General features: G+C 39.3%; 1 protein-coding gene and 1 pseudogene across 6 annotated transcripts in view; both read left to right on the plus strand.

The window, feature by feature from the left end:
* Positions 1-21,210, plus strand: part of CUL1 (cullin 1) — a 101,968-nt gene that overhangs the window by 51,604 nt on the left and 29,154 nt on the right. For 5 of the 6 annotated variants that reach the window (XM_073899333.1, XM_025855004.2, XM_025855003.2 and 2 more), the window contains exons 3-7: positions 8,615-8,789; positions 10,931-11,098; positions 15,415-15,465; positions 15,669-15,759; positions 16,780-16,943. In XM_073899333.1, coding sequence (XP_073755434.1) covers positions 8,615-8,789; positions 10,931-11,098; positions 15,415-15,465; positions 15,669-15,759; positions 16,780-16,943 — 649 coding nt within the window. Of the gene's footprint in view, positions 1-8,614; positions 8,790-9,388; positions 9,528-10,930; positions 11,099-15,414; positions 15,466-15,668; positions 15,760-16,779; positions 16,944-21,210 lie in introns of those variants that run through there. The other variant, XM_025855005.2, reaches the window with a different exon arrangement.
* LOC141373826 (transcription factor BTF3 pseudogene) lies at positions 13,267-14,231 on the plus strand (annotated as a pseudogene).

Below are 21,210 nucleotides of genomic sequence, written 5' to 3' on the forward strand. Positions count from 1 at the left end.
TACTGTTTCTAATGCTTTTCATTCCTTTCTGAAGATCTAAGGTTCCATGTCGTATTCTCTTCCCCCTGAAATGCAAGTGTGTACTATGTGAAGTCTCTTAGTTTTACTTTATCGTAAAACACCTTTATTTCGCCTTCATTTTTGGAGCATGTTTTTACTGGAAAAAGAATTTGGATTCATAGGCATTTCTTTTTTCTTTCTTTCAACATTTAAAGATGATGTTACTATGTCTTCTGGCCTTTCTCGTTTTTGGTGAAAATTTAGTGGTAATTTGAATTCTTTTTTGGTATGTTACAAGTAACTTTTCCCTGTCAACCTTCAAGATTTTTTTCTCCCCTTTGGTTTTCAGCAGTTTATTTTCATTTTCTATCTCTCTTCAGAATTGATCATTTTTGTTGGTGTCTCTGCATGAGTCTTATCGCCATTCTGCTCTCAAGCCCATCCAATAAATAATTTATTCTAGATAATATAACATTCCGTTCTAGAGTTTTTTTTGTAGTTGCTATTTTTTACTGCAGTTAATGTTCATTTGTTATATACATGTTTCCCCTTCTTGATTATAGCTGTTGTGGGTGCTCTACATTGTCTCCTAATTCCAACATTTGGATCATCTCCAGATTGGTCTTTGATGATCTCTCCTCTTGAGAGTGGGTCTTACTTTCTTGTTTTGTTTTGACTTGTTTATATCAACAAAATTGGATTATGCCATTGCCTTCTTCCACGACTAGAATACCTTTCAGTATAAACTTCTTTTGGTTGTTCTCTGGTGTCTTCAGACAGTTGGTTTTATATTTCTTCCAGTTTGTAGTTGCTCTCTGCCCAAAATGCAGTTAGACACACTGGTACCAGCCGCAGAACCAACGTTTAAAGTATAACTTAAAGTTTCCATGTCGACTAATATAGGCTCCACAGTGATGTGAGTATCAGGTTGAAGGTGGATCAGAGGTAGGGGGTTGCCTTGAGCTATGTTTTCTGTCAGCAGGATTTCAGTACTTATGCAAAGGTTGATTGGTCAAAGAACATTACAGGCATATGATTTGAAGATATGTACATATCCGCCCAGATAAGTCACCCTCTAAATCAAAAAAAAACAGTTAAGAGTGGTTGCTACTGTGGGTGGGGGAGGGTGAACCATAGCACTCTTGCTTTTTATTATAACTTTTTCTGCATTCCTTCTCTAACTCAGATATAAGTTGCTAGAAGAAAACTCAAGTTTTAGCAAGCAGGAGCCTAACCACTACCATCCCTAGCCTCTGCTGACTGCTTTCCACGCCTGACGGGGCAGTGGGGAGGGTCATCCTAATTTGGGAACATATGTGGAGTTAACTCAGGGTAGAAACTTTAAAACAGCTTTTAAGAGGTTTCCTTTCCACTACAGTTGTGCCTTTTGGTTTGTCCTGTGAAGCCTGGGTTCCTTGCCTTGTGTCCAGGTCCTCTTTGAGGAGGTGGGGCTGAGGAAGGAGTGGTGGGGAGAGAGTGTGTTCTCAGTGCACTGGCCTTTCCTCTGGAAAGAGTACTTGGTGAGTAAGAAAGAATTCTGTGCCTAAAAGGTTTTTTTAAACCCCAGGCCTGCTCTTCAGAAGGAACAGCTGTTAGAGTCCAGAGAGATGCCTGGCTGGCTCAGTTAGAAGAGCATGCGACTCTTGATCACAGGGTTGTGAGATCAGGCCCCACATTGGGTGGAGAGATTATTTAAATAAAAACTTAAAAAAAAATAAAGTCTGAACAGATACGTCATCTTTTATTTCCATGTCCAAAGGGACCAGACTAAGATGCTATTATTCTAAGTTGCTCTTTCATTTATTGGTGTCTTTTTATCTATTTATTTATTTTAATATCGGTCTGTGAATGTACCACAGTTCATTGATTCTAGGTTTGGGGGTGCGGGTTTCAAATGCATCCTCGTGTGGGTGGCATGGTACCATAGTTAGTCAGATGTCAGTCATGACACAGTGGTCATTACCTGCACCTGCAGACTTGGCTGCACCCTGTTCTGTCAGCAAACCATTATGGACCTTCTGAAGAATCTGCCCTGAAAAAACCTTTTAAGAATTTTTATTTTATTTTATTTATTTATTTGAGAGAGAGGGGAGAAAGCACAAAGTGGGAGAGAGGGAAAAGCAGACTGCCCACTGAGCTGGGAGCCCAACATGAGGCTCGATCCCAGGACCCCAGGATCATGACCTAAGCCAAAGACAGACAGTCAACCAACTGAGCCACCCAGGCGCCCCTGAAAAAAACTTACATATCATGCAAGCTTAGGACCAAAACTTACAAAATGGGTGGGAGCCAGATGAGAAGGAAATCCTTGGTTCCTCTGTGGACATCTCTTGGGCAGTGCTGACATGCTTAGTGACCAGAGGATGGTGGTAGGTGGAAAACACCTCCTTAACAAGGGTCATAAAGACTCAGCAGAGTGAAAGTGTGTGAAACCTTTTAGGAATGTCTCAAACAATTCATTTAACTTTACTTACAAAGAGTGTTAGGATAAATCTGTTTAAGTCTAAACAGCTAATCTTTAAATATAAAAATTCCATCTAAGAATATCATATTTTAATGGACAGCATTTTCTTAGTGGTACTTAAAGTAATGGTATATTATGATTGGTGTCTTATATGAAATTTGGTAAATACATTGCAGTTTTTATAACCACTCTATATTTTATGATATTGTTAAAAGCTGCATACTGTATCCTCATGTGAATCCAACAGTCTATTTAACTAATTCCCTATGTTTGCCAAGTAGATTGTTACAAGGTTTTTGCCATTGTGAGCAATGCTGTGATAGTTTACCAGCTGAGTATTTTTATACTTCTGTGATAATTTCCCCATGATAAATGCTTAAGAGTATAATTGCTGTATCAAAAGGAATGCACTTTAAGGCTTTCAAATATTTCCAAGTTTTATTCCAGAAAAATCGTAATTGTGTATGCTCTGAAGCTCCCATTTTTCTGCACTTCAGCTGTCATTGGGCTTAATTTTTTTTAAGACCTTTGTTAATTTAATAGCTGGAGATGCATATATTGCCGTGAAATAGAAGTCAGTCTGGGGGCGCCTGGGTGGCTCAGTTGTTAAGCATCTGCCTTCAGCTCAGGTCCTGATCCCAGGGTCCTGGGATCGAGCCCCACATTGGGCTCTCTGCTCAGCGGAAAGCCTGCTTCTCCCTCTCCCACTCCCCCTGCTTGTGTTCCCTCTCTCTCTGTCAAATAAATAAAATCTTAAAAAAAAAAAAATTAGAAAAAAGTCTGAACAAGGTAACCGAAGAAATTTCTTGGAGGGACGCCTATTTAGGTGGCTCAGTCAGTTAAGCATCTGCCTTCAGCTCGGGTCATGATCCCAGGGTCCTGGGATCGAGCCCCACTTCGGGCTCCCTGCTCAGCCAGGAGCCTGCTTCTCCCTCTCCTTCTGCCTGCCACTCCCCCTGCTTGTGCACGCGCACGGACTCTCTCTCTGTCAGGTGAAAGGATGGAATCTTAAAAAAAAAAAAAAAAAGAAAGAAAGAAAGAAGGAAAGGAAAAATAGAAAAACTCCTTGAAACCAAACACCTAGAACTGGGTGCTAGGTCAAAATTAGGAGCTTCTGTGTGGCTGTATGAGGATTTGGGGGCCGGCCGGGGACGGAGGGTGGACGACAGAGTCCACACAGAAAAGGGAGACAAAGCCTTGTATTGGGGCAAGGAGGGGTAAAGCTGCTGTTTCCATGGGAATCTTCAGTGACAAGGTGAACTGGAAAAGTAATGGACTCACTCTGCCATGGAGGCAACTAGAAAGTAGTTTGAGCCAAGTTCTGGATGTGAGGGGAGTGGAGAACGTCTGTCTGGAGAATATGTTACCTTGGGGTTGAGTCTGTATTACCAGCTTTTGGAGGGGATTTCCCCAAGCTGGGAAATTAAAGTTAGCAGAGGAGAGATTCCACGAGAACAAGTCACATAGAATGAACGGCAGAATGGGCGTCCCAAGAACGTCGAACAAAAGGATCTTTAGAGGGTGCCTCTAAGTATGTGAAAACCAGTTACAAAAAGAATGAAAAATACAAAGGAACAAGACGGGAGAATTAAGACAGACTTTAAAAAGAAACTAGAAACTAGGGGAGGGGGAAAAACCAGAAAATTCTACAGACATAAAATGTTTAAAAGTAAACAGCAAATTTGACACAGACTCTTTCAGAATCACTTAACTAGATGGAAAATCAAGAAAAACTAGAAAGTTTGGACAAAGGTAAAGTGATGGAACAGAACTGAAGACATGAATTGAGGTATGGAAGGTGACATGAAAATGTTTGACATATGTGTATTAGAAAATATGGGAACAGAAATATTTGAAGAGATGGCAACCCGAGAATTTTCCAGAACTGGTGAAAGGCAAAGTATTCATGTCAAATTTCAAGATAACCAAATAAAGTGCATTAACTCCAGAATGATGCAAAAACTATAGCAGAATTAAGGAATCCATCAATCCAATAGAAAACAAAAAGTACAAACAAAAAAAAAACAAAATAAGATGGTAAAAATTAATCCAAATAGCAATGTATAGAACAGTATGTAACAGTATATTTATATTCTGGTTTTATGATAAAACCAAACTTATCCATCAGAGACTGTCAGACCCCCAACATTTTTTTCCCAAGAGTGCATTTTGCTGTGGTTTGCAATAGACACACCAAGGCACAGAGATGTAAAAGTTGCAAATAAAGAAGTGGAACAAATATATTTGAGGTAAATTCTAACCAGATAGGAGTAACCATACTGACATCTGATCCAGTGGATTTTCTAAGGCACTGTTGTGAAGAGTAAACACAGTTACCTCCTAGTGATAAAAAGAACAAGTAATCAGTGATATTATTCAAAGTTTATATACTTGTTAACGGCCTCAAAATACATGGCAGATATTTTAGAAACATAGGAGAAACTGGCAAATCTATAATTAGGGAGATTTCCATAAAAAAATTCTCAATAATTAATAAACAGATCACTAAGATTTGAAAAACAGAATTGACCAGCTTGCTCTAATGGTTCCCTGTATCCAACAGTTAGAGAATGGGCATTCTTTTCAAGCACATGTAAAGAAAATCACATTCAGCTATAGGTCTTAACCCATTTTAAAGAAACTGTCAAAGAAATAACATTCTCTGATTAATTTTACTAAAATGAAATTAAGCGGTTTTTAAAAGGTTAAAAAAAAGTCACTTTGGAAATCTAAAAAATCCTAAATAACTCTTAAGATAACTAATAATGGAAAAGAGAAAATACAACTGAACAGTAAGGAAAACCCATACATATCAGACCAGTTGATGTGAAGAAAAAAGTCTGTAGTTTTAAATGCTTATATTAAAAAGAACAAAGATTACAAACCTAACAAACCAAAACAAGGTTTTCTGGAGAATAATATAAAGAAGTACCTTAAAAAGGAACAAAAAACAGAAAAATAAACCCTAAACTGGTTCTTTGCACGATTAATCATAAAAATATTTAAATACATCACAGAACAGGTTTTTTAGAAGAGAAGACTGGACAACTGGACAGTGTAGTTTGAAAACTTCACTGAAACGGACAGTTTTCTAGAAGCAGCAATACCTAGAGTGGAGAAAGGATAGATCATGTCATACGTGGTTTGTGAATCATTGCATATCCATGCAGAGAAATATAAAATTATATTTCTTCTTCATATACAATTTTACTTTAGGTAGATAAGAAACCTCAGTGCAAAATCAGATGTAGAAGAAAATGCACTTAGCAGAGAAGAGGATTTCCTAAGAATCAAAGTGTAAGCCATAGGAGAAAATTTGTGAAAATTTGATGATGACAAATTAAGAATTTCTCTTTATATGGTGGTTTCCATAAAAAAAAAAGGCTGCCGACTACAAGAAGATAGTAACTGGACAATATAATTGATACAGCAGGGATTTTCACAGTAAACTGCCAAGTCAAAGAGAAAGCTCAGTATTTGTCAGTCTGTAATACTTATTATGTGCTTATATTTTTAAAGATGTTTTTCAGGCAAAATTCACCTACTGCAAAGTGCAGAGATCTTAAGGGGATAGTTTGAATTTTTTGACAGTTATATACGCCCAGATAAACAGTATCCTACTCAACATATAGAGAGTTCCCTGGAGCCCCTGATGGTCAGTCTTCGCCCTCCAAGGAAGAAGAAATCACTCAGGAATCACTCCTCATTTCTATCAATAGATGAGTTTTGCCTGTTGAAAACCTCCTATGAATGGGACCATACATATCTGGCTTTTTCCCTGCGACATGTTTTTAAGACTGATTTGTGATAGATGTATCAGCAGTTCATTTTTTAAACCGCTGAGTAGTATTCTCCATGTGTCTACCACCATTTGTGTAAATTTTTCCAAAGTGACTGTATCATGTTATGCTCTCATCATCAATGTCTGAGCAAACTCTGTTTTTGAAAAGATTATGAAGGATAGGACAGAGAATATACGGGAGAGAAAATGAAAATGATAAATTCCCAAGCTGCTTAGTCTCCCTGTAATCAGACAAATGCTGATAAAAACCATGACAAGCCATGATTCGGATGTAGGCAATGAAATGCATGCACCGCTGTTGGCTGCCCAGTGACTCGTGCACATCCGATAAGGTGTCATCAAGTGCATGGTGGCCCTCTTCTGTCACCTGCCAGTTCTGTACTGTGAGAAACTCAAACACGTATGTGAGGGAACTTGCTAGTACTCTTCTCTGCAGCTTTGTTTGTAAATGCCCCAAGTTGGAACCCACCAAGTGATCATTGGTAGGGTCCGTCGACAGGAAGATGGATAATTTCTTGTAGATCTGTACTGTATCCAACGTTTGAGTACAGACGGAATAGTACTTTTGTGCATAGTTTCACAGCAAGCTGTGGAGACATTCACAGGAATGCTATGCACCAAATCATGGGGCTCTTTGCCCCCAGGGAAAGGGGAAGGAGGAGTGGCATTAGGGAGGAGTACTAAGCAGGTCTCTTGCAAAATCTGTTCTCTATTTAATTTCCTAAAAAGTTGAGGTGGAATGAGACAAGCGTGGGAATATGAGATTTGTCCAGACTGGATCGTGAGTTTATGAGAGTCCACCGTGTGTTAAAATCTGCCATTCTTGTACATTTGAAACATTTAATAAAATGATTCATTGTTTTAAGGCATAGTTCTTTGATTACTGCTGAGGTTAAAGTTTTTGGGGTTTTTTTTTTTTTTCAGACTTTTGGCCATTAATAGGTATTTCTTTCAGCTTTGGGATTTTCTCTTGGGACACTCTGCCCATGTTCCTGTGGAGGTTAACTTTTTCACATTGTTTTTAATTACTTTAATTGCTTAAAGATAGTAACTCATTGAAGATATCTTTTCCTGAAATATTTTCAAAATTTCGAATTAAGTGCTTTGACGACTTTGCCAAGAAAACCCTTCCCCAACCTTAGATCAGGAAAATGTCTGTGTGTATTTTCTTTGTTTTATGGTTTCGGTTTGTATATTTTAATTCTTAATCCATTTGTGATGTATTTTGGAGTATGGAATATTTTTTGAAATCTCCTGTCTTTTTACCCACCGACTTGAAACAAATAGGCCAGAATATTTTGTCTTACGGATTTTTCTTTCTGAATCAGTGTTGTCCTTCAGTTAGCTTTAGCCCAGAAATACTGCATGCAAACTGAAATAAATAGTCTGAGTGGTTCTCTGCGTTAGCCGCCCTGTCTCCCGTGCGCGGCAGCCCCCACAGCTGCTGTCTTTCTCTCTGTGTCTTCTGGGACTCCCGCATCTCCCACGCATCTCCAGCCGTCTTAGCCATGCGCTGAGCCCTGCTGTTTGTGATTGGTCGGTTTTACACACCCGTGACTTTCTGTGGTAATAAGAGCTCGCTTGCGTTGCCATTTCTTCTGCTTTTTGCCCTTCATCTGCAAAGTGTAGCTTTAAATTCATTTATAAATAATTTTAAAATAGGGTGCCTGGGTGGCTCACTTGGTTAAGCGACTGCCTTCGGCTCAGGTCACGATCCTGGAGTCCCAGGATTGAGTCCCGCATCGGCCTCCCTGCTCAGCAGGGAGTCTGCTTCTCCCTCTGACCCTCTTCCCTCTCGTGCTCTCTAATCTCTCATTCTCTCTCTCTCAAATAAATAAAAATAAGAATCTTTAAAAAAAATTTTAAAATAAAGTTTTAGTTATTTTGATATTTATAATGTATGCTAGAAATACAGCTAAGCATCATAATAGACTATGGTATAGCTTTTTGTTTTTCTTGAAGGAAGTGATTGCTTTTTTCTCTCATTTGGAACCTTTGTACCAGTCACCAGTTCTTCTCATGCCTTCTGATACACTCTGAGGACAATATCCCACAAGGTCAGTCACATGACATGATCTTAGGAGGTCCTGTGTTTCTTAGGCGACCTTCCTCAGAACGTTCCATCGTTCTCAGCAGGCTGCTCCCTGGGCCTGCAGACAAGCTTTTCCAGGGTTCAGTTGACTCCAGCTTTATTGTGTTGAATGGAATCTTTTTTCCACTCTAGTCTTAACAGATTTTTGTTGATAGAGTGGAAATATTGGTATGAATATATTTTCTTTAAAAATGTGTCCGTATTAATCACTGTTGACATTGATGATGCATGTTGATTTCCTTAACTTTTCTCCAAGTCATGTTTATAACTACTGCACGAGTGTTCACCAGTCAAACCAAGCCCGAGGGGCTGGCGTCCCTCCTTCCAAATCGAAAAAGGGACAGACGCCTGGGGGAGCTCAGTTTGTTGGCTTGGAATTATACAAACGGCTTAAAGAATTTTTGAAGAATTACTTGACAAATCTTCTTAAGGTAAGATGTTTAACACATATGCTGACCATTTATAATAGAATGTTAAAAAGTATTAAAGCTAACATTCAGTAAAAAAAAAGAATGTTAAAAAGTAGTAGTGAAATGATGATTCTAACTTGACTGAATGCTAAATCTCTCACTGTTATGCGTTCATTTGTTCCGGCATTGATGTGTGCGTGAAGATATTTTGCTATTGCTTAGTCTTTTACCTGTTGTGAAGATGAAACTTTCATAAGCCCTTTTCTCTTTTTTAATTTAATGAGAAGTTTTTGATAGCTATACCATAGTAGTAGTTTCCTTAAATTATTAACCATTTTGTATTTGGTTGTTAGAAATTGATGAATCTTTTTATTTCAAGCGTATAATTATGAATACCGATGTTGTATATTGAACCCAGTATGATGTTCTGTATACAAATGTATAAATGATCATGAGGTTATCTAACCTTTGGAAATCGCGTTTTTCCAGTGTGACCTTGCCTTTTACACATGGTCATGTAGTATATTTCAGAACGACAATGAAATCGTGCCCTTGGCTAGGATGGGTTTCTCTACGAACATCCCTGGCCTTCAAGTATGGGTTCCTCCTGCTCCGAGCCGTGGCTCGGGCAGTGATGGAGTTTTTCCCCTTCATCTTCTGCCTTCTCCCACCTCGGTAACAAAGGCAGTGTGATGCCTTCCGTCCAGCCACAGGATGGGCAAGTGGCTCCTTCATCCCGTGCTACCCATATCACATAGAGTGAGTGAAGACATCTGTACCTTCTACCCTGGGAAGTCTGTCCTCTGTGTATATCCTTTAAAGACTTTTTCTTTACACAGATAATAGGCAAAAATTCCAGCATGCTTCAAAATTGTTTTCTTAATGTATTTTACAAGGTAATTGGAAACTTAATATCATTCTAACAGACCATAGTTGATTGACCACAAATTGTGACTAAAATTTTCATGTTCCCTAAACAGTGTTTCTAAATGTTTTGCAGAACCCACTGTGTCCTTATGTTTATTCATAACACTTTGTAAAGTGAACACTGGAATTAATTATTCTTCAGCATTAAAGCGAGGAACAGTAGCATTTGGTGCTGTATGAAAGTATTGGTAGCCGTGCTGTATCAGTGATATCTTTGCATTTTTTTAAAAAAAGGTCATGTACCATAATCCAGAGTGGCTTAGCTTTACATTTTATAGTTCATTCCTTATTTAAATTAAATGAACAAAAATGTGGTTGTATCAAGATATGGTCAGGTTTTCACGCGGCTTGCTGGATCACTTGTGTACCACATATTTGTGGAACTTCGCTTCTTACTCTGGTTGAAGACTTGGAGGTGAGCGAAGGGGGCAGCTTGTCTTAGTTCCTGGTGGGCTGCCTCCCTTAGCTTCACATCTAGTGCTTTTCTGCCACAGGATCTATCAGGGACACTGCAGTGGAACCTGCAGTTTTTAAAGGATAGGCTTTGCTTTGTGGATGTCGTTAACACCTGAGGAAAAAAATGTCAAGTTGGTCCTTCACATAAAAATTTGTGGTTTAAGTTGTGGAAATCTTGGTAAAAATAATTTTGATGAATGCACATTTTCCCCTTGAGGTCTTGTTAAAGAAGAAGGAATATTGTACCATTATACTTTATTTGTACAGAAATGTAACAGATTACCACAAAAACTATACATTTATCATTTTTAGATACACTTAATGAATTAAAAAGATGCATTAAAAAGTCGAATAGCATTGGCCCTGTGGTCATAGGACATTTTAGTTTTTAATAGAAAATATCAAAAATAGGGATGATTTTGAGGTAATTCCTTTTTTGTTAATAAAAACGAATTACTCTTATTCTAACAGTTCAAGGTTCTTTAAAAATAAATAAATAAATAAAAGTTCCAGGTTCTTTGTATGATTGTATGTGCATATTTAATACCACCGTGAAAAAGTTGCAGTTTGAAAAAATTTTTATTAAAATTCTCTCTTTAGTCTGATTCTCACAAGCTATAGTCCGATGAGAATTGGTATTAATGAGTATGTTTTTGTGTACAAAATAAAAAGCTCATCTAAAACCAAACACATCAATGTATTTTAATGCAGTAGATTTGTTTTAATTTTTATCTTTATCATGTGATTAGTCCTTAAAGCTTGAGTTAACTCGTTTGTAGGACGGAGAAGATTTGATGGATGAGAGTGTACTGAAGTTCTACACTCAACAATGGGAGGATTATCGATTTTCCAGCAAAGTGCTGAATGGAATTTGTGCCTACCTCAACAGACATTGGGTTCGCCGTGAATGTGACGAGGGACGAAAAGGAATCTATGAGATCTATTCTGTAAGATATATTTTTTAACCACTTTTCACATGTGTATTTTCTTAGTGATACCTCATCCTGTCAGTAGAGGAATCTAGGTAAATATGAAGCTATTTTCAGAAGAGTAGGCTAATTTCTTTTGCTTTAATTTATCAGTAAATGACCCTTAAGTATCTTGTGGCAGGAAAGGGGAAGGATGAATAAACCGGAGTTCTAAAATACAACCTCCACATTCTGCACTGACTGATAGCAAGTCTCTTCTGCAGTTATTTCACAGCCATCCAGTTGAGCCTGGAACTGTCCCAGTTTTAGCGTTGGACATCCCACACGCTGGCCGTGTCTGGCAAATGCAGCCCCTGGCCTGAGACCCAGGCCTCACGGATCAGCCCTCAGGGTCTTGTGGTTTGGGAAATTGTTCAAGGAGAGGACTGTGCCATGAGATGTCCTCCCTCTCACTTTACAAAATAATGTGACAAAATTGAGAGGTTCTTTTAGACCCCATGAAAATAGATTTTTGAAAAGATAAAGTTTGGGTGATTAAATCATCTTCATTAATATGTTTCTTCAGTCAGGGAAGAAGCTTGTTCTAAGCCCATAGGTTTCCAAAGTGTGGTACCCAAACCCGCCACATCTTGGACCCCTGGGAAGGTGTTAGAAATGCAGATGACTGGGACCCAGCAGTGTGTGGTGGCAAGCCCTCGAGCTGGGTCTGATGTGCAGTCACGTGGGAGTGCTGATGTCATAATGCAGTGAAGGGGAGGACCTGAGCACGGAACGGGCTGTCAGGTGCACACACTGTACTCTTCTGGAACCGGTGGTGGGGAAAATGTCAAGTTCTGCGTAATGAGATTCTCTCCATATCCAAGAACGTTGGTGTAATAGCAGTACTTTACTGCTTTACTATTTGCAAATTTAATAAAAGAAAAACATCATAGATGCGTGACAGACTCTTATCATTTATATAGTTCAGTTTCTGTGCCACACTGTTACTTCATAAAGGTACTTGGTTGTATAGTTTTCACAAAACTTCCTAGATTTAGTGTTTTGGTTTGAGCCTTTTGCACTTGCCCTTTTCTTTTCCACTTACAAATGCTTCCTTGAGATTGAAAGTTGTCAGTGCGCAAATCCGCGTGATTTGGGTTGATTTCCTCTTGGATGCCACCTTGACCTAAAACACCGCGTGTACCCCACAATAACATCATAGACCCCTAAAAACCATTATAACTTAACGTTTTGTGTGCTGTATTCAAGAACAGTTAAAATAGAAGTACAAGTATACCTCAAGATTCGACTGCTTTTATTTTTTTATTTACTTTGAAAAGTCATACTTTCTACATCCTTAAATCCTGTAGTTACCATTTGGAAATATAATATGCAGCCATACATTTTAGCAGAGGCTGATTAATATCCCTGTCTAGAAACAGAATTTCCTCTGTGTGCTCTTCCAGTGAACCTGATGAATTCGTTTAAAGTTCAAGTATGAGTTGACACAGTGGGACAGTTGGGCACAGTGATCTCTCATTGTATTTTCCAGAAGTTCCAGAAGGTGGGGATGATTTGTCAAGAAATGTTTTACTTTTTTCCTGATAATTCTTTCTTCCTTTTTTAATTATAGAAAGTTGTTTTGCTTTCATGTCCACTAGAGAACATAAATTAATTTCATTATTGATACATTAAAGTGATTGAGCGAGATTTTTTTCCCTGACTCTCTTCCTCTGAACTCACTCTGGTGTACCATTGGCCCTTCTTTCTTACCTTGCCAGCTCTTCTTCCTTTCTTCTTCAAAGTGACAAATTATCCAGAGTCAAAGTAGAGCTGTCTAAGGCTGTTTTAATTTAGAAAAATGTTTGGAAAAAAGCTATTTTTGAAGGAGTAGAATGTCTTTACTAGAAGTTCATGGCCATGGCATCGCATTTTCCCTCCTGCCTCAGTCCTGCATGAAAGAAGTCTGAAGAGTCGAGAACGGACAGCGACAGAGAATTTGCACAGGGAGAATGTATTTTCTAAACAATTGCCCCAGGGTTGCATTTCTTCAGAAAAATGAGACTCTCCCTTTCCAGCATCTTTTTGGATATCATGGTTTCTAATTCTGAAATCTTATCTTTATGCTAATATTACCCGAGTATGTATTGTTCATACTTTATTAAAAATAGTTTTCTCTTAGAATGAAATCTTGCCATTGGCAACAACAGATGGATCTGAAGAGTATTATGCTAAGCAAAATAAGTCAGTCAGAGAAAGAAAACACCATATGATCTCGCTCATGTGCGGAACTTCAGAAACAAACAAACCAAGAAAAAGAGACAAACCAAACACCAGACTTTTGAGCTGCCACCTTGTGTCCCCGTGTGTGTCCACCTAATCTCAGCTGGTCCCACCAAGACCCCCTGAGCGCCAACCCTATTCCCCCGCACGGTCCCATTTCCGCTCCAACAAGATGATAGAAACTATCACGAACCAGGAGAAACTCACCGAACTGCAAGCACAAGTGCGCATTGGTGGGAAAGGAACTGCTCGCCAAAAGAAGAAGGTGGTTCATAGAACGGCTACGGCAGGTGATAAAAAAACTTCAGTTCTCCTTCAAGAAGTTAGGGGTAAACAATATCTCTGGTATTGAAGAAGTGAGTATGTTCACAAACCAAGGAACAGTGATCCCCTGTAGGCGCCCCAAAGTTCAGGCATCGCTGGCAGGGAACACTTTCACCATTCCAGGCCATGCTGGGACAAAGCGGCTGACAGAAGTGCTACCCAGGATCTTAAACCAACTTGGTGCAGTCTTGACTAGTTGACGAAGACCGGCCGAAGCTCTGCCCACACCGTCTGTGGACGGAAAAGCACCACTTGCTACCGGAGAGGATGACGATGATGAAGTTCCAGATTTTGTGGAGAATTTTGATGAAGCTTCCAAGAATGAGGCAAATTGAATTGAGTCAACTTCTGAAGAAGATGAAACTTGAAGAAGTTACTGGGAGCTGCTATTTTATATTATGACTGCTTTTTAAAATTTTGTTCACGGATCTGATAAAATCTAGATCTCTAATATTTTTAGAGTGCCCAAGCCCGTTGGACACTGCAGCTCTTTTCAGTTTTTGCTTATACACAATTCATTCTTTGCAGCTAATTAGGCTGAAGAAACCTGGGAATAAAGTTTGAAACAAGGTTACTAAAGTTATTTGCCTGGGGCCGGGGTTGGGGGCACAGACTTCTAGCTACAGAGGCCAAGCTGATGGTTACCAGAGGGGAGGTAGGGGGGGAGCCAGGGAAAATAAGGGATGGGGGTTAAGACGTACACTCACTGTGAGGAGCCGTGAGTGATACGTAGAATTGTTGGCACACCTGAAACCAATATAACTCTGTTAACTGTCCTGGAATTAAAAATTTAAGTAATAAATTAAAAAATAGTTTTCTCTTAAATACTGCTTTCATGCTGTCTTTTTTTCTGTGGTAGAGATATCACTCAGTTCATTATATAAATTAAATTACATTATAATCTTTTCTGAAATATAGATCTTACATAAACCCAGCTCTATCTGTGGTTAAATTTGGGGAAGATAAGACTGAAAGCATTTATGTTTAAGTGAGTTCCTCAGCCGTTTGTACTGAGTACTGAATTGTTATAAATTTGAATTTTACTCTGAGAAGTACCTCTCTTAACAAACAGCTTAAAAATCATGAAGGAATTATAACATTTCTCTTGTGGGGGACATTTTTAGAGTGATTTTCTGGTATTACCTCTGTGGGAAGTTTTAAAAACTTCTTAAAATGTATCAGAGAACCCCCCCACACACACATGAATACAAGTAAAAGGGGAAATCTGAGTAATTCATGTATAATAAACTGCATCTAAGTAAAGTGTCCATTTTGGTGCATTTACAGTTGTATGCATCCATGCAACATAAGTTACCACAATTAAGATACAGAACTTGCTAGTTTTTTATTGTCTGTTACTTATTTTATGGGGTATTAGGAAACTATGATAAATGGAATTATCTTCATTAAGTGTGTTAGGTCAGAAATTAAGTTTGGGCCAGGGAATAGTGTTAGAGGTTGAATCCCCTGTTGTCCTGTAAGCTGATGTGTATTTTCTCCTAAAAATCCAGATTTTCTTTTTATCCTAATTATTAAAATGTGAGCTAACAAACATCTGTACTCTGATACTTCCTGAAGTTGTTAACTCAGGAGTGTCTCTCTCATTTCATCATGATGATAGATTGTTACCCAGTTATAATCTAGGAATATTGATCAATGAGATTCAGGCTGATTCCTATGACTTCAATCGTAGAAAAACGTAGTAAAAGAATAGACATCTTATGCTTCTCCTTTTTCTTTTCATCCAGCTTGCATTGGTGACTTGGAGAGATTGTCTGTTCAGGCCACTGAATAAACAGGTACCAACTTGTGTGAGTGTGTGCATGTTTTCCTTTCAAAACCCCTCACAGATTTGTTCCTTGGGCCTTGTCTCCCCTTCCTTTAGAATGTCCTTCGAGTATCTCTCATCTTGCATTGTCTGATGAGCTCAGTCTGAGAGATGTGTAGTAATACGCATACTGTAGTCTGTGACCTACCTTTTTTTTCCTTATCCTTCCTAAAGGTAACGAATGCTGTTTTAAAACTAATTGAAAAGGAAAGAAACGGTGAAACCATCAATACAAGACTGATAAGTGGAGTTGTACAGTCTTACGGTAAACAGTTTCCCTTTAATTTATTCAGAGTTTTTATATCAAATGACAATTGTAACAGTGTTCTGATGGATTCATTACAGATATTTTAGTAGATTTAGTAGTACTAAGTATCTGCTTAGCAGATATTTAGTAGATTCATTTACAGATATTTTAGTAGATTTAAGAATATTGTTTGCATTTACAGGGGCACTCGGAATTCTCTTTAAGTTAATGTGGTTCTGTTTGATTTTACTCATCATAAAAATTGTTTGATCTTTGTACCTTAGGGGAATTTTGAGGAATTAGACATTTGAATTATCTTCTGGTCTCATATTGAGTTATGGTATATGTAATAAGATAAGAGTGTCATTAATGGATGATAAAGAAGTTTCTATCAGCTTGAAAAATTGAGATTGAGAAACCAATAAGCTAATGCAGTGTTTTAAAAACTTAGGTGGCATCGTATTTCTCTGAAAGTTTAAATTTAGTCATTTTTAGGGAGCAGGTGAAATTGTTGAAGGGGATTAGGAGCTATAAACTTCTAGTTATAAAATAAGTCATGGGGGGATAAGGTGTAGCGTTGGGAATGGAGGCAGTAATATCGTAATAACTCTTTAAGGGACAGATGGGGACTCGACTTAACTGTGGGGACCGTCTTGTAATGTACACAAATACCAGATCGCTGTGATGGACCCCCGAAACCAGGAGGCTGTTTGTCAGTTATACTTCAATTAAAAATAAAATGTCATGTTTATTATTTTTAAGCTTTTAGAAATATAAGCATTTTTTAAATGAACTGCATGATAACTCTGAAGCATGCTTGGCCATGGGTCAGAATTACTTGTTTTCATGTCTTGGATTCTGTGTCTTTTCTTTCACTGAAACAGTGTACTTGAATACCAGTGAATAACAGATTTACCTTAGGCCTTATCATTGTCCATTTACCTTTTAAAAGTAAACTGAATGCTACACACCTAGGTATATTGTGTAAAATATAACAAAAACTGGGGTAATTGAAATATAGTTCCTATTTATTTCTAGTGGAATTGGGGCTGAATGAAGACGATGCATTTGCCAAGGGCCCTACGCTGACAGTGTATAAAGAGTCCTTTGAATCTCAGTTTTTGGCTGACACAGAGAGATTCTATACCAGGGAGAGCACTGAATTCTTGCAGCAGAACCCAGTTACTGAGTATATGAAAAAGGTAAGCTTAACTATGGTACCTGGAGTAGACTGAAGTTAAAACAGTTACTGCTGCTCCAGTGAATTCTTCTTTTTCACGTAGGCAGCTTTTGCACAGGTCATTTCTCAGGCCGTGTTGTCCTGTAGCGTCCAGGCAGGTGCATACGCTTCTCCCGGTGCCCCAGGCAGCTTTTATAAATTCATCTGAGAATCACGGCTCAGTGTTCTCTCTGCTGCTCTGAGGGCGGAACTGTCCTAGCCGTGCGACTTCCCAGGTCTGAGCCGTCTCCCAGCGTGTCTGTGTACATCTGAGGGGAGCCGCAGTCCTGTGTCAGTGAGAAACAACGATTCCTAGATTGGCAAACTTTAGCTGTTTGCTTTTCTCCGTCTGAAATATTCTCTGACAATCTCCAGTACAGCTTTCCAGTTGCTAGCAGAGGAGGTCCTTCTGAAACAACAGAATCTGAGATGGATCATCAGTTCTTTGCTAAGCGATGTTACAGGGAAGTGGTTTTTTTGGTTCTCTTTCTTGGGAAGACAGGTAGGTATCCTGGATTGTCACAGTGTGGAGTGACCAAGGGTAGGAACCAGCAAACCATTCCGGGAAGGGTCAGGGAGCAACTCTTTGACTTCGCACTTGCTGTCTGTGGTCTCTGCTGCAGCAGCCATGGCAACATCCAAACAAATGGGTGTCGCTGTGTTCCAGTGAAATTTTACCCACAGGCAGGAGGTGGCCTGTAGGCTCTCATTTGCTGACCCCTGGCCAAGATGTACGGGATTTCCGGGGAGGCTGAGCTAACTGTGTCTGATCTCTGCCTTGCCTGCCTTCTCTCTTCATGGGGAGAGTGAAGGGAGTGAGTATGGAGCCACATATCCACGTGCCGAGATGGGCAGTTAGCAAGTCAGCCCCCTAGGAGCACCAGGACCTCTGAGCACATGCGTCCCACCCCGTTTGTGTGTGATGTTCTGGCTGCGTTTTCCCATAGGAGATCATGCTTATAAGTGGGACTTAGAAGTTTGAAGTTGAAAGTCCTTGACTAACAAATTTCTGAGATCTCAAAGCCTAACAAAAATGGAAGTCTTCAGAAGTCTTAAACTTGGAAATAGTAGCAGTTCTTTGTGTATGTCTGTGGGTTAAATGAGCTTTTGTGTGTGCTGACCCCGAGCATACTGCCTATTTCACGTGTTAGCTTGGCAGCGCGGTTTTCATGCCCACATCTCTGCTTGAACTCTCCTGCGTATGGTGATGCTCTTAAGGGTGGGGTCTTTTGTCAGGGCGCACATCTGTGGGGTCTCAGTTCCCGTCGTCTGTGTGAGACCAGGGCTATGTGAGCACTCCCAAAGCAGGCAGATAGGGTTTTTCAGTCAGACCTGGAACCAAAGGCTGCTTGAGAAGCAAATACTTACCGTGGTCTAGATGTTTCCAACCCAGTGTGACCCTGCCTTCCTGCGTCCTGGTGCTCTTACAGAGGATTCCTCTCTAGCAGGGTTAATGGTTTGGCCCAGATCCACTTGGATCTTACCCAACATGACTTCTGTCACCTTCTGGAAGTCCATAATTCGGAGAATCCAGCAGGGAATCTGTAAGCACAAAATTGGAAGTTAACCATGTGAACAGGTCTCTTGCCTGTAGCCTTAGGCTACAAGTCTAGTTTTAAATCCCTGCTCAGCCATTTACTGGGGAGTTGGCCTTAACCCTTCTGGTCCTCCATTCCCTCAACTGTAAAGTGGGAATAACAATTTTGTAATATATGCATTTGGTGCTGGGCAAAGAGCAAGCGCGTTGTGTTTGGTAGTACAGGCTTACATGATTCACAACCTCCAGTAGATGTCTGAGAATATGCGAAACCACAAGGTAAAGGGGGCACATTTTATATAATGACTGGAGCAGGCATTATATTAAAACATTATGTCAGGAAATAGAATATAAAACTCATGAACAAATTGGAGATAAAGAATGAGCCTTTGACAAGTATTCTGCTTTTAGCTGCCGGTTTGGGCTAGATGTGCAAATTCCCTGGGGGTCTACATTCCCTTTTCTGTGATGTCCAGGGATATTTTTGTGGAAACATTTGAGAATCTCTGGCTTCTCTGCAATAGGGATGGCTTTGATGAATGAACGACCCTAAGCCACATTAGGGTTTTGAACCTATCCTGCTATCTCATGTGATTGAGGCTAATGTGAGCTACAAAAGATTTGTTTACTATTCTAGGTTACTAATGTCTCTCATCCACACAAACTTTAAAAATAAAATATACAGTACTTCATTAATTTGCTTACCTTTTGTGGTCTGTTTTTTGTTTTGTTTTCACTGTAAACCAATCCTAATAGAATTAATAGGGACAGTCTTTAATTGCTTGATTTTCTTGAGTCATTTTGAATTTGATTTGACCCTGGTATTCTACGATAATTACCGGACAGCGATGATCAAGAGCCTACTTGACTGAGAATCCACGAAGAGTGTAAATGGCTGTCCTTCCTAAAACCTAATGATGCAACACCTCATACCTTGGTTTCTTTATCTATAAAATCAGCTATCACTGAGGACCCTCTGTTCTTGAGTGTTTTTGGAATCACTTAGATGCCAGTTTACTCTTCCCTTCCCTCTTGGCCCTGCAGGAAGGGTACTGCAGTAGAATGCTGCTACCCTCTGCCCTACAGGGGTTGGGAAGCCATGGTGCTCCCCCAGAGAGGGAGTCAGCAGTGCCACCAAAGCCTTATCTTTCATCTGGGAAGGGGTAAAAGTTTTAGGAGAAAGCAGTGTTTATGACAGTTGAGTTTTTGCTGCCCGAGGTGATCACGTATAACTTCAGAGAGGAAAAGTGGTGCTTTTCAGTTTGCACGTCCTCTACTACATCAGCTTGCATTCTTGAGGTAACAACAGGCTTGGGGAAATTTTAGATCCGAAGCACTATGTGCTTAACTTAGAACTTCTGACTTAAAGCACATAAAGATCTGCTATTGTTGGGACGCCTGGGTGGCTCAGTCAGTTAAGTGTCTGCCTTCGCCTCAGGTCATGATCCCAGGGCCACGGAATGAGGCAAGGAGCCTGCTTCTCCCCCTGCCTGCTGCTCCCCCTGCCTGCTGCTCCCCCTGCTTGTGTTCTTTCTCTCTCTGACAAATAAATCTTTTTAAAAATTTATTCACAATAACTTCATAATCAGAAAAAATATATACATTAGTTGTAGGCTTTTTGGAAAATACGTAAACATAACATAAACCTTCAAGCTTAGGACACTTACTAAGTATGTATATTAAACCAAATTGGTGGGGCGCCTGGGTGGCTCAGTTGGTTAGGCGACTGCCTTCGGCTCAGGTCATGATCCTGGAGTCCCGGGATCGAGTTCCGCATCGGGCTCCTTGTTCATTGGGGAGCCTGCTTCTCCCTCTACCCTCCCCCCTCTCATGCTCTCTCTCTCCTTCTCTCTCTCAAATAAATAAAATCTTTAAATAAAACCAAATTGGAATAATTCTGTAGGTTTTTGTGTAACTTGTTTCTCACACGCACGCACACACACACACACACACACACACTTGTTACATTAACATGTTTTATATTTATTTATTTGACTGGTTAATAGTATTCCATTACCCAAATATGCTATACTTTCGTTCCCTCTTACGAGAAACTTTAGGTTTTTTATATTTCTTCTTTTATAAATTCCTTTCACATTTTTTATTTGATAATACTTAACTGATTTTTCAGAGATCATTCTGTATTAAGGACATTGACATGTTGATGTATACTACAGATAATTCCCAAGTTTATTTTGTTGTTCACATTTCACTATTTGGAATGTGTAATAAGGTTCTAACTTCTGTTGTTTAAATAATTGTCCCATTGTTAGTAATTCTTGACAGCATAAATCCTGCCTGCATTTTACTTTTGTTTTCTTGGCTCTTGGGTGTTTATTCTTCCAGTTGAATTTTTCTAGATTTCTCCAAAATTATACCAAGTTTAAAATCATTTTAGAAAGTACAGCACTTTTACAATACCAGATAGTTTTTCTCTTTTATTCAGATCACCTGAATAATTTGAGATTATCATTGAAATTTTGTCCTTGCTTTGATAATTTAGTGGTTCCTTAGTGATACTTTACGCCACACACATTTCTGGTAATACTTTGTAAAATATATGGACTTCTTTTTATTTTGCTGCTCTGTTAAATTACATCTTTGTTTTCCTCTCTTCCTTGAGGGGAATTGTAAGAACTTGAGATGCATAAATAATCCAAAAGTTATAGGGGCATGTACTCAGCAATTGGCAAGAGAAGGCCATGCTGGTCGT

The sequence above is a fragment of the Callorhinus ursinus genome, unplaced genomic scaffold, assembly GCF_003265705.2.
Source record: "Callorhinus ursinus isolate GAN/ISIS: 27379988/994484 unplaced genomic scaffold, GSC_fseal_2.0 scaffold12, whole genome shotgun sequence".
Classification (NCBI taxonomy): Eukaryota; Metazoa; Chordata; class Mammalia; order Carnivora; family Otariidae; genus Callorhinus; species Callorhinus ursinus.